This window comes from Hypomesus transpacificus, chromosome 4 (genome assembly GCF_021917145.1).
Source record: "Hypomesus transpacificus isolate Combined female chromosome 4, fHypTra1, whole genome shotgun sequence".
NCBI lineage: Eukaryota > Metazoa > Chordata > Actinopteri > Osmeriformes > Osmeridae > Hypomesus > Hypomesus transpacificus.
Window position 1 is genome coordinate 7183089 of NC_061063.1, and position 15235 is coordinate 7198323.

Sequence of the window (15235 nt, forward strand, 5' to 3'; positions counted from 1 at the left end):
CCACTGTGTAATATCTGCTACAAACATATTATAGATAGATAACATTGAAATAGTTCTGGATACATACTTTTTGATGGGTACAATTTGATGAGTTTTACTTAAATATACTTGACTTGAAGTCTTCTAAAATACATTCTAAACTACTCTCTCAAGGGTTGACTCTTGGATGACAGCTTTATCCAACCAGTTGAAAACGAGCAAAAGGCAATACAGTTTTAGGAAACCTTCTTCCATATTTGGAAGCTTATCTTACTTGTTTTGAATTGTATCCATGTATATTTATTTACATGTCATTTCACATATTGTACTGTATGTTTTAAAAAGAATATATTGTATGGTTTAATTTAATATCGAATGATAATCTGTTTAGAATTTGTCAAAATGGCTAATAAAATATGACCAAATTACAAACCCCCAAATTGTATATTTCTGCTGCTTTCTTTTATTGAGCTGAGGAGTTGCACACTGTAAATATCTGACATTATAGGCATCTGAGAACTAAACGTTCTCAACTAGACTTTTTACCCAATGGTTAGGCTACTGCAGGCATACCTTATGTGGATAGAAAAGTCGTTGTAACAAGCAAGTGGACAAATCAGTGTGCAATAAATTCCAATACACTCTCGTTGTAGAAAGCACCCCTTCAGTTCATGGTTTAGCATTAGGCTACCTTACCACAACCTGTTCCCTCTACAGTCTACTCCAATCATTCAAGTAGGAAAAACAAAACTTTTTTTTTTATATATATATATATATATATATAGAATAAATAACTTGTCTACACATCTTAGAGCCTGCGTTTTGACCTGGATGCATGCAAAGGCTCTGGTAAGTTGCCAGGTGCAGCATGCATAACTGATGCTGACACTCCAGAGCAGAAGATGGCGGTAATGCACCAATAAACTGGAGGCCAACCACCGTAAAACAACAAGAAGTTCGTTTTCTTGCTCGTCTCCTCGGCCCGACCTCGCTGGTTAGCTTACTTGAAATAGCGTACGGTGTCGGTGAGTGGTCAGAACTTCCTGCAAATTATAGTTCCCTAACAACAGACAAAGCTAGCGAGCTTGTACTTGTAGTAGTCTAGATTGTCTGGATTCAATACGAATACGTTTATTGAACAAAAGCACAATTCATCCCCCTATGGTAAGGTTAATAACGATATTTTATTAAGCTCATCTTAAATATAGCTAGCTAGGGCTACATTGTTTCCAGAACGTTGGAAAAAGAAGAGGGCAATGCCATCCAAACCCTAGCTGGCTAGATGGAATTTACTGTTGCGTTACACGTTGCCTTTTGCTTGCTAGCTAGCCTATCTAGCTGAGTGTTATTGTTAGCCAGTTAGCTAGCTCTAGCTAGCGCAATAATGTAGCCAACCATCTATTAAAGACATGTCAATAAAGCTAAATTAAATACTTAAATGTTAGTTGCGAGGGACATTTTGTCATAATAACTTGCTAGTTGCATGGCTGGTGTAACGGAACGTATACTAGCAAGAGACTAGTACTGTAGCAATCTTAACTAAGGTAGCGGTATGTACTGCTTAGCTGGCTAACACTACATTGCTGAATTTCACCTTCAGAATATGCTGTCCTTGATATGTAATTAACGAGGTATTGTATACACAATTTCCACAAGTAGTAAGGAAAAAATAAAGATATGTGTATAATCTAGCAAGCTGCATTTGCGAGTTAGCTTAATTCTCGGATAATGTTTACAGTTGGGCAACTGCGGAATGCCAAAGCGTAATGTTACTCACTACTGTAGCAATGTAAACTATCTGTCTTCGACACACTAGTAAGCAAACACATATCTCAGCAGTCAATAACTTTGCGAGTGAATGCATCGTCTGTAATAGCAACAACAACAACAACAAACATTTAGACTTATTTAATACTTAGCTACAGTGAATTTCATTTATTTATTGTTTCATTTCATTCTGTTAAATGTCTGAAAACATCAGGTTTCTGTGAAGACTGATAATCAGAAAGATTTTACGTTGACATTTTCTGCGTATTTGATGAAACTATATTGATGAACATATATCGTAGACTACACTGTTGAAATAAAAGTTTCAAGGGAATAATACATGTCACCGTCATTGCATTGTCAACGGTCCTCCTGTTTTGTTGAAAAGAAACGTTCTGAAGTAAAAACTATTAGTGAGGACCATGTTCTTGGTGCTCAATTATTCAAGCATTTAATTCATTTTAATTAGACGCATTACAGATAGTTCAGGTACCCCAATACCCATGGAGCATTATCCACCATTTACTTCCATCCATCAGGCTTCAATTGGAAAAAGAAATACCATTCATGACAGCACAATGGTCAGTGGACATAAACTGAGCTACTTTTCCTGACCTTTTTCTGCTTTTGTCAAATTGTAGCCATTGCTGCATTGGTCAATAACTTTCTTCAATCAGCCACTGTGTGCTCTGGCACAGAGGTGGAAGGGATGATGGGAAAGGTTCACAGGACAGTAGAAACAGCCAATGACAGGTGTGATGTTCTTTTTACGTTACCTAGAACAACGACAGGTCTCTTGGGCCTGGGTTATGTCTGGTTGCTGGTGTCAAGACACCAGCAATGGCATGTTACTATCTGTCCACACCCCTAAAATGACCTTGTACATCATTTAGTTTGCTGAGATTTAATGTAGGACAGAAACTTCAAGCAGTTATTAGAAGATGGCTGGTAAAGCCACTTTGAATTGCACTGTTAACTTTATAAGCCATTTACTTGTCTTAAAAAAAAACATATATATACCCTATATTGTGTCTCACTGCTTGTTAAAGACAAGTTAAACATTTTAAACAATTTAACTTGTAATGTTGTTCATCTCTGAGGTTTGCAATGCAATTTCATACACGTTGCGGAATGTTTCATTTTGACATGCTGTAATTTCCTTCTACCTGATGCAGGTGCCCCCCCTGCTCATGTGCTCACATGTGCCTGATATTTAAAAAACTAAGTCAATCGAGGTGGACTGGAGGTAAAACTAGGTTAGATCTTATCCCTCGGACCACCTATTTATATACGACAGCTTGCATCTGAAAACCTAATGCCTCCGAATGATCCACAAGGAATAGATTTCGTCAAATGTAGGTCAGGTCACATGTAAGGAATCACCCTCCCTCTAATCCAACTGTAAACACAGGAGTTGATGAGACAAGGGGGGGTGACGTCTGTATGAGGCCTACACGTGCCTCACATGCTGCTCTTGTGTGGGGGATTATGCCAGTGTGCCCCATTTACTGGCTCTCGTGGGCGACATTGTACCTCTCTTCTGATCACCCGTATGATAGGATGGGTGGAGGGGGGTGAGGATGGACAGACCATAGAGGGACTACATAAAGCAGTGGCTCCGTCCACTCACTTGTGCCATGTGTTTGTGTGTGTTGTTTGTCTTGTGATCTTGTGAAGCAGGGTTCTAAGGGTCTTTCCAGAAACAGCAGAGTGTAAGACTGCAGACATGTCGGGTCTCTCGGCAGACATGGATGACTTGCAGGAGCAGCCGGTAAGTTTGCTCATCAGATACTTTTACCCAGATATCTATGATGTGTTCATCCCCGCCATGATGCATTAAACCCTTTTTTTTTACAGACAAAGAAGGCCAGGCATGAGCTAGACATGGGACTTGAGAAAGAGCCCAGGTCAGTTTTTATTGGGTATGTTTTTGAACCTAGGGATGATTTTAATTGCCACATTTACACTGAAGGAAAACATGCAGGATGAAACAAAAAAGACTACAGGAGCAGGAATTGTCTGCCAAGGTTATCAATGTCTGCTCCCTGGCTTTTGTGATTTCTTTTTGGTGTTTTTTCCAGTTCACTCGTCATTTAACTCTGTTTGAAATGATATGTCAGGAACTTACATTTGTTTTCAGACCGAATGTCACAGAGTAGTTCTGGCTATCTGCAGACACTGTGTGGGTTGTGGTTGGTAATATCTACTGTTTTTTTTCAGGGGCTTAGGTGATGAAAGTAGTCCCTCTGCTCTCTTGGGCTCAGTAGAACAGGACAACTCTTACTCCACCTTGTCCAGTGCCTCTCTTGGAGGTGAGTGGATGGCCTCCTCTTACAACCGCAAACATACTACCTTACAGGACAACAAGGACAGATTTAAGGGAGGGCACAGAACCACTTGGAGGTGTAGATATTTTTTGATGATGAAAAAATGACCTAAGATTGTATGTGCGTGATGTTTGTTTTGTCTTGCAGGACAGCCTGGACCAGAAACTGGGTCAAGGCCTCAAGCATGTGATGACAACATGAATTCGTACACGCACACTGGTAGGAATTTTACACATATTTGTTGAATATTCTATATAAATAAGACACACTTCCTCAATTCAGACTGACTTGTTTTTTTTTGTTAAGCTGTGACCTGCAAAGAGCTTACCACAACAACAGCCTCTGAATATACCTCACAGATATACCAAGGAAACAAGTGAGTACCACAGTGTTAGGGTCAGACAATATAGATTTACATACATTTTGCTTACTATATAAAGAATGGTCTTTGTCCTATACCTATATACAGGTCTATAGCCCCAACAGCTGCCCCGACGGTTCTCTCTTTGTTTCTCTTTTCTTTCTCTCGTTCACTCTCACACATTCTCTTTGTATTTCTCGTACGCTATCCCTTTCTCTCTCCCACACCATCTTTCTTTCTCACACACTCTTATTATGTAATTGTAATTTTATGTGATGCTGATGATTGTGGGTTGGAGGGTGTGTGGTGGTGTTTTTAAAACTAAAAAAAGATTGATTTAGCAGTGTGTTTTAAATGTGAGAGTCTCAATAAAGAGCGTCTCTCTCTGTCTCTCTCTCTGTCTTTCTGTCTCTCTCTGTCTCTCTCTCTGTCTTTCTGTCTCTATCTGTCTCTCTGTCTCTCTCTCTCTCTGTCTCTTTCTCTGTCTCTCTCTCTCTCTCTCTCTGTCTCTCTCTCTCTCTGTCTCTGTCTCTCTCTGTCTCTCTGTCTCTCTCTCTGTCTGTCTCTCTCTCTCTCTCTGTCTCTCTCTGTCTCTCTGTCTCTCTCTGTCTCTCTGTCTCTCTCTCTCTCTCTGTCTCTCTCTGTCTCTCTGCCTCTCTCTCTCTCTGTCTCTCTCTCTCTCTCTCTCTCTCTCTCTCTCTCTCTCTCTCTCTCTCTCTCTCTCTCTCTCTCTCTCTCTCTGTCTCTCTGTCTCTCTGTCTCTCTCTGTCTCTCTGTCTCAATAACCCCTCAGCCCAGCAGTGACATCCTACACCAGCCAGGTGGGCTTCCCTCCTCTGGCTCAGTCCACAGTCTACACACCCTTCCCCCAGGCAGGGCAGACATACGGCCTACCACCTTTCGGTCAGTTTCCCCCTCTCCTCTCCACATCTCCCCCACAGCCCTACTTAACATCACCTGGTCCTAACCCAGCTCCCAGCCCTCTTAATTTAAGACGCTGAAACTGTGACATGCTTTTGCGCTGTTGATTTAACTACCTACGGTCTCTTCTTGTCGATGCTAGCGACACACGTCTTAACAGAGAGGTCTATTTTTATTTTTACTCTCCCATCTTGCTTGTTCCCCTGCTTTCTCACACACACACACACACACACACTCTCTTTTCTTTTTCTGCTTCTTTTGCCACCTCCCTCTCCATCTATCTTCAGGTGCTATGTGGCCAGGCATTAAGACAGAAACAGGGCTGCCTGAGGCGCCCTCTGTTGGCCAGCCTGGGTTTCTCAGCTTCAGCACTGACTATACCTCCACACAGCCAGGCCAGGTGCACTACTCATACCCCAGCCAAGGCAAGCCATCACCTCTCCCTGTCTCACATGTGTGTCTGGCTCTCTACAAATGTGACCAAAAAGAACGTTGTAATCGGTTCCTGAATTGAAGGTTCCCACGTGTTTCCCCTCCCGACAGGCTCCAGTTTCACCACATCCAGTGTGTACACTAATCTCACCTCAGCTACAGCCGCCACCACAACCTCGGCGTCTGTGGCTCACCAGGTAAGGACAGACCTCAGAGGGTCGGAACAAAACCCTCGTAGTCCCTCCATCCATCCCACACAAATCCACCGGCCTTATCCCACTGATCTATACATTTTCCCCTTTTTGTTTATGAAGGAATTCAGCAGTTACAACTCTTTGGGACAAAGCCAGTTCCCCCAGTATTACGCCCCGGCCCCCACCTATGTGCCCGCTGGCCTGCCCAATAACGACGGGCATGGTGCCAATGTGGGCGTGGCTGGTTACCCAGCCATCAAGACAGAGGGCAGTGCCTCAGCCGGGCTGCCCAGCACTACAGGTACTGCCAGCACCTGCCACCATCTGGATCTGCTCACTTCTACACATCACAATCTGAATCAGAAAGGGGTTTTAATCGCCATGAAAGTTTGCACAGACAGAGGAATTTACTTTGGCAGGAAGGTGCATACATACAACATATAGGAGTAAAAACACATTGTGTTCACATCAAGATACCTTGTCTTCTTCTTCTTCTGCCAGCTGCATGGATCCCACTACCCAATCGAGTAATACTCATGTGCACATATTAGCAGTTAGTAGTAGAGTAGGTGATTTTCGCCTTTTTCAGAAAAGATTTGAAATCTGCATGCGTTTAAATATTCTGTACTTGTCTCTTTAGTGTCTGTCACTACCTGTCTGTTTATTGTTTATTTTTAGATGCGTCCCCACATGAGAACCTCCCTACAGGAGTAGCTCTGCCTTCAGGGGTGGGCCTTCCTACGGGAGCCAGGGACCAGGATGAGGCTGGCCGCAGGAACTCTGCTGGGAAGGCCAAGGCCAAGAACAAGAAGTCCGACAGCTCCCAACCCACTGACATGGATCTGGAGGTATCTGTCACGACTGGCTCTTAGGCTGTAGCATAAAAGAGTCCACACAGCCAGCAACATGTCTGAGTGGGGCTGGCAAAGGAAGAGGGGAGAGTTTGGAAGGCTGGCTGCACAGTGGCTTATTAGCTCATAGACGGCCTCTTCAGCACTCTGACTCCTGTCCTGCTAAGAGACCATAGCCAGGCAAAGCAGCATGGAGCAAGGAAGATGTCACCGTAACCACGTGTGAAACAAAGCCACACGGTCACATGAATAGACAAACGTGTGTTTACATGGCTGGAGCACGAGCCTGGGGGGGCTACACCACAAGTAAGGGGTGACAACATGACGTGTCTGGGCCAGGGGGCTGGATCCTCATGGGGTAGGATAGGAGATGATGGGGTCACATTTATTCAGAATGTGTGGTTTTCAAACATCACAAGTTATGAAACGTCATTATCAAAACCTGCATCGGTTAGGTTATAGCTAGGTTTATAGCCTTGTTTGTCATTCATAGCTTAGCTCATTCTCGATTCAATTTTTCAAATTCTTTCTTGTCAAGAGAAACAGGACGTAATATTTGCAATTTACCTGTACTTAAATGGCAAATACAACTAAACTTGAACGTAATTGATTATGCTTCTGTTCTCCTCATGAAGCGTGTGTTTCTCTGGGATCTGGATGAGACCATCATCATATTCCACTCTCTCCTCACTGGCTCATTTGCTCAGAAATTCGGCAAGGTTTGTCTCCAGACTCCATATATGGCTTGATCTCAATCTGTCAGATGTTACAATGTAATCTATAGTATCTGAATGAGTATGTTACATGGAAGGTGGTCAGATTCAATATGTATATTGTATGTTAACTGTATGCACCTGTCCACCACAGTAAATTCCTTGTTTGTGAACACTGACTTGGTGAATAAACACAATTCTGATTGTGATTGTGATTGCCTCTGTGTGTCGTGCTGGTGCTTTGTAGGACCCTGCTTCAGTGCTGAACCTGGGCCTGCAAATGGAGGAGCTGATTTTTGAGCTTGCGGACACACACCTGTTCTTCAACGACCTGGAGGTACGGCATGAAGCTTCCTCTGTCCCCGAGCCCTCAGCTAGCCTGCTGCCGCGTGAGGCCTCGCACCTGTGCTAGCTTCCACAAACAGCCGTGTTTGTGATTAGATGAGGGATTCATCTCCCTTTGCTCTTCCCTCCGTAGGAGTGTGACCAGGTGCATGTTGAAGATGTGGCCTCAGATGACAACGGCCAGGATCTGAGGTTGGTCTCCAGCTACATTTACGTTTAGTCATTTAGCAGACGCTCTTATCCAGAGTAAGCACAGGGACATTGTCCCCGAGGCAAGTAGGGCGAAGTACCTTGCCCAAGAAGACAACGTCATTTTGCATGGCCGGGAATGGAACTGGCAACATTACGATTAATAGCCCGACTCCCTAACCGCTCAGCCACCTGACCCCCAGCTAGGACTACTGCGGCCAACCGGTTTTGACATTGCATGAGGCACCGCTGTGCACAGTGATGACGCACACTGACGTCTCTATCTCACCCCTTTCAGCAGCTACAACTTCCTGGCGGACGGCTTCAACGGCCCCAGCAGTGGAGGGGCCTCTGGTGCCTCCACAGCGGTCCAGGGAGGGGTGGAGTGGATGAGGAAATTGGCCTTCCGCTACCGGCGACTAAAGGAGATCTATAATGGATACAAAGGGAATGTGGGAGGTAAGAGACAGGTGAAAGGAACAGAGAGAGAGAGGGTCTCTACGGTGCCACCTACTTGCAGTTGAGACGTTGGTATTGCACTGTGGGTAAATGTTTTTGTTCACTGTGCATGCCTGTTCACTGTGCATGCCTGTTAGCTGACACATGGTTACTTTGTGATGTGGCTGGAAAATACAGACCGTTCCTTGACTCCGAAATACCATTAGACCCATGCTCTTCTGAGCCTTGATCTTCTCCTATGTATAATAAAAATGTCAATGGAAGTATCACCTCGATGTTTCCCAAGGTGATCATGCACCACTATACCCATCTGCTGTCATGTCCTGCAGGCCTGCTGAGCCCCATGAAGAGAGAGCTGCTCATGAGGCTGCAGGCAGAGATAGAGAACGTGACAGACGCCTGGCTCAGCACCGCTCTCAAGTCCCTGCTGCTCATCCAATCCAGGTTGGCTGGTTATATAGCATAGGCTGGTTATATAGCATAGGCTGGTTATATAGCATATGCTGGTTATATAGCATAGGCTGGTTATATAGCATAGGCTGGTTATATAGCATAGGCTGGTTATATAGCATCGGTTACATACACAGACACGTATAGCATAGCACTACATAGAGTTATGTACATTACTACATATAGCTATGTAGCACAGGCCATGTGGTGTTTTCCTTGTGAAGTCATGTATGCCTTTATTCTCATAATGTGTGTGTGTGTGTGTGGGTGTTCCCAGGGGAAAGTGCATGAATGTGCTGGTGACCACCACCCAGCTGGTGCCTGCTCTGGCCAAGGTACTGCTCTATGGCCTGGGAGACATCTTCCCCATCCAGAACATCTACAGCGCCACCAAAATAGGTAGACCACACACACACCCAGAGTCGTCCTTGAGAATATATGCTCTTTCTTGTCCTATCGTCCATGTTTTTCCTGTGGTTTGTTGAATAGGGAAGGAGAGCTGCTTTGAGCGCATCATCTCTCGCTTTGGGAAGAAGGTGACCTATGTGGTGATAGGGGACGGACGGGACGAGGAATTTGCAGCGAAACAGGTATCACAAGCATGCATCTTGAAGCCAGGTCAAGCCACGCAAACATTGTGCAGAACATGCAGTATTTCCTTGACTGATCACCTGACGCTTTACTGTGAGAAATGACTCGTGCGTAACAGAAGGGACTCGTGGTGTTTGTATTTGCAGCACAACATGCCTTTCTGGAGGATCTCCACCCACGGGGATCTGGTGTCCCTCCATCAAGCCCTGGAGCTGGACTTCCTCTAGAGCACCATACGCTGGAGGTCATTCTCACTAAAGAGGAAATACAGTCACCTGCCTCTGCGGCCCCGCGGAGCCCTTAGCCCTCCCTCAACCCTCCCAACATTCACACACACACACCTGCTCTCTGTAAGTCCTTACTTGCGTCTGACAGCCATAGACTAAGGTGGATTGGGATGGTGGTTTTGGAAGAATTGGGAGTAGAGCAGGACCGGACCCTGCCCAAGCGACTTTTCTCCCTCCCTCGGCAGCTAACCTCTCTCTGGCTGAACCTGGCACTTAACCACAAACATCTCTTAAGCTCCAAAGTCTGTCTTTTCACCCAACCACCAGTGGCTGAGACTGTTCTTCTGTTTTCTCTCTACCCCCCCCTCCTCAATGTAGTGGACTCACCAAAGGGACTACTGACTGACCAAAGGTCTGCACTGGCATGGTCTCTTTGGGTTGTTTTCAGCTTTCTTCTTTTCAACCCCTCTGGAGGGTGTCCGGGAAAGTATGATGTCACTTCCCCATCGGAAACATCAGTTCCTCTTTTTTTTTTTGGCCACTCATTCCTAAGCTTGAAAGCATCTATTATTTACAGTCTTTGAATAAAATTCTGAGTTAATGAGGCTGCATTGACGAAGTCAGCCATCATTTACTGTAAGGTTTTTCCCAAAGTCGTATGAGGTATTTGGAAAGTATTTTTACCGCTCTAGCCTTTCCCACTAGCTGACTAATGGTAGTAGTAGTCAACAGTCAGATGATCCGACCATGAGGCAGTCAGCTGACCTGACCTCTCCACTGTTACACCAGTCACTCCTGTGGAGGCTTTGCAGCCAGCCAGTCTGTCAGAGGCATATTGAAGAGCCAAACCTGCATTCCCCTCCCTGCATGCTTAGGACTAGTATGATAATTGAATAGTGTTTGTAAGGATTATGGATTCATTGAAATCAAGATGTTGCTTTTTATCAGGTAGTATGGATGGGCCCAAGAAAGCAATGCATGGCATTGCATGCTTCATCCAAACCCTTTTGGCTAACTGTTCCTCAGTGCACAGCCCTAAGTGTCCTTGAAATCCTTTAAAAGAGACTTCTGTTGACAAGGCATTTAAACATTGCACATTGCATAGATACAGTGGAACTGTTTTAGGTTAGGTTGCAGAAGGTTATTTTTATGGAAAACATTATTGGATATTTGTCTTGTTCATTACAATTTCTTAACAATTTGATCAACCACTAATCCAATCCCTTCGTAGGGATTTTAAGATGCAGGACAACTAACCCAAACTCAGCTGTATAAATCTACACTCCTGTTTAGTCTGTCTGTCCCAAAGCATTGCAAACCCTCCCTTGTCATTATAGCCTACATGTTGGGGAAAACAAGGGATGTGCAATACACGTATGTCAGTGGTATGCTCTTAAACTATATTTCAAGGTAAATAACTTTTTTTTGCCTGAAGTAGCTGATAAAGAAAGCTGGATGGCCCAAAATCCCTGGTCTGTGTGAGATTGTGACTGAACAATACTGAGCCTGAAGAAGATTGTGTTCCTTGTTTTTGTTTTTTGTTTTTTACTCACATGCAGCTTGACAATTAAGAATGTGTTTTCTGTGTATTTGTTTGTATTTCCTGAGTTTTCATAAATATTTATATAGTGCCTTGTAGTCAATACCATTATGAATATATAATCTCTTAAGGGAATTACTTAAATGTGTTTTATGCATTATCAATAATGGTTGTTCCACACTTAAGCTGAAGTGTTATTTTTCTTATTGTGTTACCATACTTTTTTTTTAATGATATTACAATATACTTTATTAATCAGTGCAAAGACTTAGTTGGTCCTGTTGGACCGATGCACAGGAGTAATTGTTACCTGAGGAAATTATACCACTGAAACTCTTTCTCTGCTATAGCTTTGTCCACTGAAGCAGTAGCATTCCCTTTAGCCTTTCTAAATTGGAATCACATTGTTGTTGCTTTCAGTGGCTTGTATGACTAAGACAATCAATCCGTAAACTACAAGGTACTTTGATTTATGTTTAGACACACCGATTTTGGGTAAAGAAAGTATACAGAGTGAGGTCATGTTAGCTCTCTGTTAAAATAATGAAAAACTACCTAAGTGAATCAAGGAAATGATACTGTGACATATCTCTTTTAAAATAAGTCCTTTGGAAAGTAAATGTTATCAATGTAAAGTCAATATGGACTGATCCATTTTATTTGAACCACCACACACAATCATTTGACTTGTTTTTCTAGAGACCATTGAAGTTTACCAATTGCAAAATACATCCCTTTTGTTGCATTTTCTTTCTGTAATGAGTTCTTCTCTGCTTGCATTGTTTTTCTGGTTGATTGGTTTGATTTTATTTGTTTTGAAGTGCATGCGTTTCTATAAATGTTATTTCTGTTTTAAAGTTTGTTGTTATGAAATGTATGAGTATGCGTTTTTTTACTATGAGGGTCTGCTATGGATTTTACTCCCCACACTTGTTCCAAAGCCAAAAAACGAAGTACTGTTTGTCATCTTGTTTCTAGATCTGTCTGTGTTGGCTTATGTAGATTAGTGTGTGCAATATCTCAACTCAATGCAAGAAGCTATGATGGCACATAGCTTTGTAGGGATCAACTTTATCATGTCAATACTGAATACACTTAATAGGCTAACTTATGTAAAGTAAGAACAGATGCAGAGCTTTCTCTTGTGTATGTTTTGTTTCCAGTCTGTTGGATAGGACCGGAACACTGTTGATCACCCTGCAAGGTTTTCCTGTGTACTAATATTACCCATGTACATTTAAAAAAAATAATAAAACTTTGAAATGTACTTAAACTTATATTTAGTTGACCAATGCAACATATGGCCAAAAAAGACTTGGACAGATAAGTTCCAAACGGGTGATTTAAGGATCCGACCTTTAGGGGTGCTCAGCCCCAAATGAAAATGTGACATTAATACAGTGCCTTGCAAAAGTGCTAAACCACCTTGCTAATAATCCGTCATGCAAACAGGTCATGGGTGAAAAACTTGAGAAGGATACGGAAAATGTATTACATTTTAAAGTTAAACGCATGAATCTGGTGCACTTTGAGAGCAAATTTAAGAGGCTAGATCTATGTAGAATCTGTGTTCTTGTAAACAATGTCATGTTCTTTTAACCATAAAGATATTTTTTGTATAGCATAGATCATAAAAAACTATTAAACAAAAGGGATTACCTGTGTTAAACTACTTAAAAAAAACTGTAAAGCTAACACACATCCAATAGACATAATTTTTAATATTGTATAAAAATTGCTTCTACTAGATGATGTAAGATGGGTCTGTAAACCTCTCCCCACTCAGCCTCTGATTGGCTGTGAGGTTTAGGCATTAGGAATGACGATTGGTTCCAGAGCCAGTTGTAAAGTTGGGAAGCACGGGTAGAATGCTGTGTTGGCCACGGCCACTACACGCCACGCCGCTAATTTCAATAACAATTAATACATTTATGTATTAGAATGCAAAATATTAAATGTATGAAAGCCTAACTAACCCTAATTAAGGATGTCCTTTTTCTTCATGAACTACCAGCGTCAAGTGATAATAAACAATATATATATATATTTTAGGGGTGCTGAGATTAAATGTAGGGGTGCTTGAGCACCCCTAAATGGTGTGGAAGGATTCAATCCCATCAAACACCTTTGGGATTAATTCCAACGCCATCTGAGATCCAGGCGTTTTCGAAACATTTAAAATGTATAGAAAAATATATTTAACTATTATACTTAGTTTATTATACTTTCCAAAGAACTTAGTGAAGACAGCCAAATGAGTAAGTAAGTAAGTAAGACTTTATTTATATAGCACATTTCATACAGGAATTTGCAGCTCAAGGTGCTTTACATAAAATCAACAAAAACAATAATACAAGTGATAAAAGTAATAGATCTCAAACATATAACAACCAGACTAGCCGCACTCTATCTGCGGTCTCTCGAATCAGTCTTGGATCCGAGCTGCCTCGTGCAGTTTCCACACATATAACAACCCAGACAAGCCGCACTCTATCTGCGGTCTCTCGAATCCGTCTTGGATCCGAGCTGCCTCGTGCAGTTTCCACACATATAACAACCCAGACAAGCCGCACTCTATCTGCGGTCTCTCGAATCCGTCTTAGATCCGAGCTGCACTTGCAGTTTCCAACCATATAACAAAACACATGCACTCTTGCACAGTCTTTGTGGTTTCTCAATTAAAAAATTAAAAACTAAAATAAAGTACAATTATAATAATAATAATAATAATAATAATAATAAAAGCTACAGAATAACAAAATACAATAACTCAACAAAATTAATCAAATGTAACACATAATAGTGCAAGTCAAACACAAGCCGCAATCTTTGCGGGAATACAAAGCAAATCTATAAAAACAATAATATAACTACTACCAGTTGTAAGGCCCTTCTGAGATAAAAATTAGTTAAATGCTTTGGTAAAAAGGTAGGTTTTAAGCTGTCTTTTAAAAATGTCTAGCGTATTTGCTTCTCTGATATTTATGGGTAATTTGTTCCATAGTTTTGGGGCATAATTGGCAAAGGCATCACCAATCTTCTTATGGCTGCTTCCGGCGACCTCTAATAGGCCTGCATTTGATGATCGCAGTATTCTAGCTGGTGTGTAGTTTATAAGAGAGTTAGCAATGTAGCTAGGTCCTTGTCCGTGTAGAGCTTTGTATGTGAGGAATAGGACCTTAAAGTCAATTCTGAAGGTAACAGGGAGCCAGTGTAAAGTAGCTAGGACAGGACTAATGTGTTCTCTCCTTTTAGTTTTGGTTAATAATCTAGCTGCAGAATTTTGAATGAGCTGTAGTCTTTCAGTGTTTTTTTTGGGAAGACCAGCGAAAAGTGCATTACAGTAGTCCAGCTGGCTGGATATAAAAGCATGAATTAACTTCTCTGCATCATTTTGGTTTATGAATGGTCGTACCTTTGCTATATTCCTCAGGTGAAAGAAAGCAGTTTTGGTCACTTTATTAATGTGGGAGTTGAAATTCAAATCTGAGTCCAGGATTACACCGAGACTTGTCACCTCTGGTTTAAGCCAGGGGGTTAAACTTCCTAGATTCTTAGTAAGCATCTCTCTTTTGGATTTGGGGCCACATAGTAGGACTTCAGTTTTTTCTTCATTTAATTTAAGAAAGTTATCATTCATCCATTTGTTTATTGCCAACAGGCAGCTGGTAATGGAATTGATGGCCGTTGCATCGTTGGGTACAGTGGATATATATATAGTTGTGTGTCGTCCGCATAGCTATGGAAATTCATGTTATGTTCTCTGATTATGTCACCGAGTGGTAACATAAAGAGAAAAAAGTAATGGACCTAGGCAGCTTCCTTGAGCAACCCCGTAGCAGTTCTCATGTTTCTTAGACCTATGGTCTCCTAAACTAACATAAAACTT

At 42.2% G+C, this 15235-nt stretch overlaps 1 protein-coding gene across 6 annotated transcripts; it reads left to right on the forward strand.

The window, feature by feature from the left end:
• The first annotated feature begins 921 nt into the window (after nt 1-921).
• eya3 (EYA transcriptional coactivator and phosphatase 3) lies at nt 922-12613 on the forward strand. 6 transcript variants are annotated; one of them, XM_047019013.1, is made up of 19 exons: nt 922-1004; nt 3427-3517; nt 3604-3653; nt 3967-4058; nt 4221-4292; nt 4380-4449; nt 5228-5337; nt 5643-5780; nt 5899-5984; nt 6102-6282; nt 6660-6829; nt 7468-7551; nt 7793-7882; nt 8024-8082; nt 8378-8538; nt 8868-8982; nt 9266-9387; nt 9478-9578; nt 9726-12613. In XM_047019013.1, the coding sequence occupies exons 2-19, from the start codon at nt 3473-3475 to the stop codon at nt 9804-9806; spliced, it is 1827 nt and encodes a 608-aa protein (XP_046874969.1). In that variant the 5' UTR covers nt 922-1004; nt 3427-3472; the 3' UTR covers nt 9807-12613. The 6 variants fall into 6 exon arrangements, with proteins under 6 accessions (XP_046874969.1, XP_046874972.1, XP_046874968.1 ...); XM_047019016.1 differs by having other exon boundaries at nt 944-1143; nt 4226-4292; XM_047019012.1 differs by having other exon boundaries at nt 945-1143; nt 3424-3517.
• The last annotated feature ends 2622 nt before the right edge of the window (nt 12614-15235 follow it).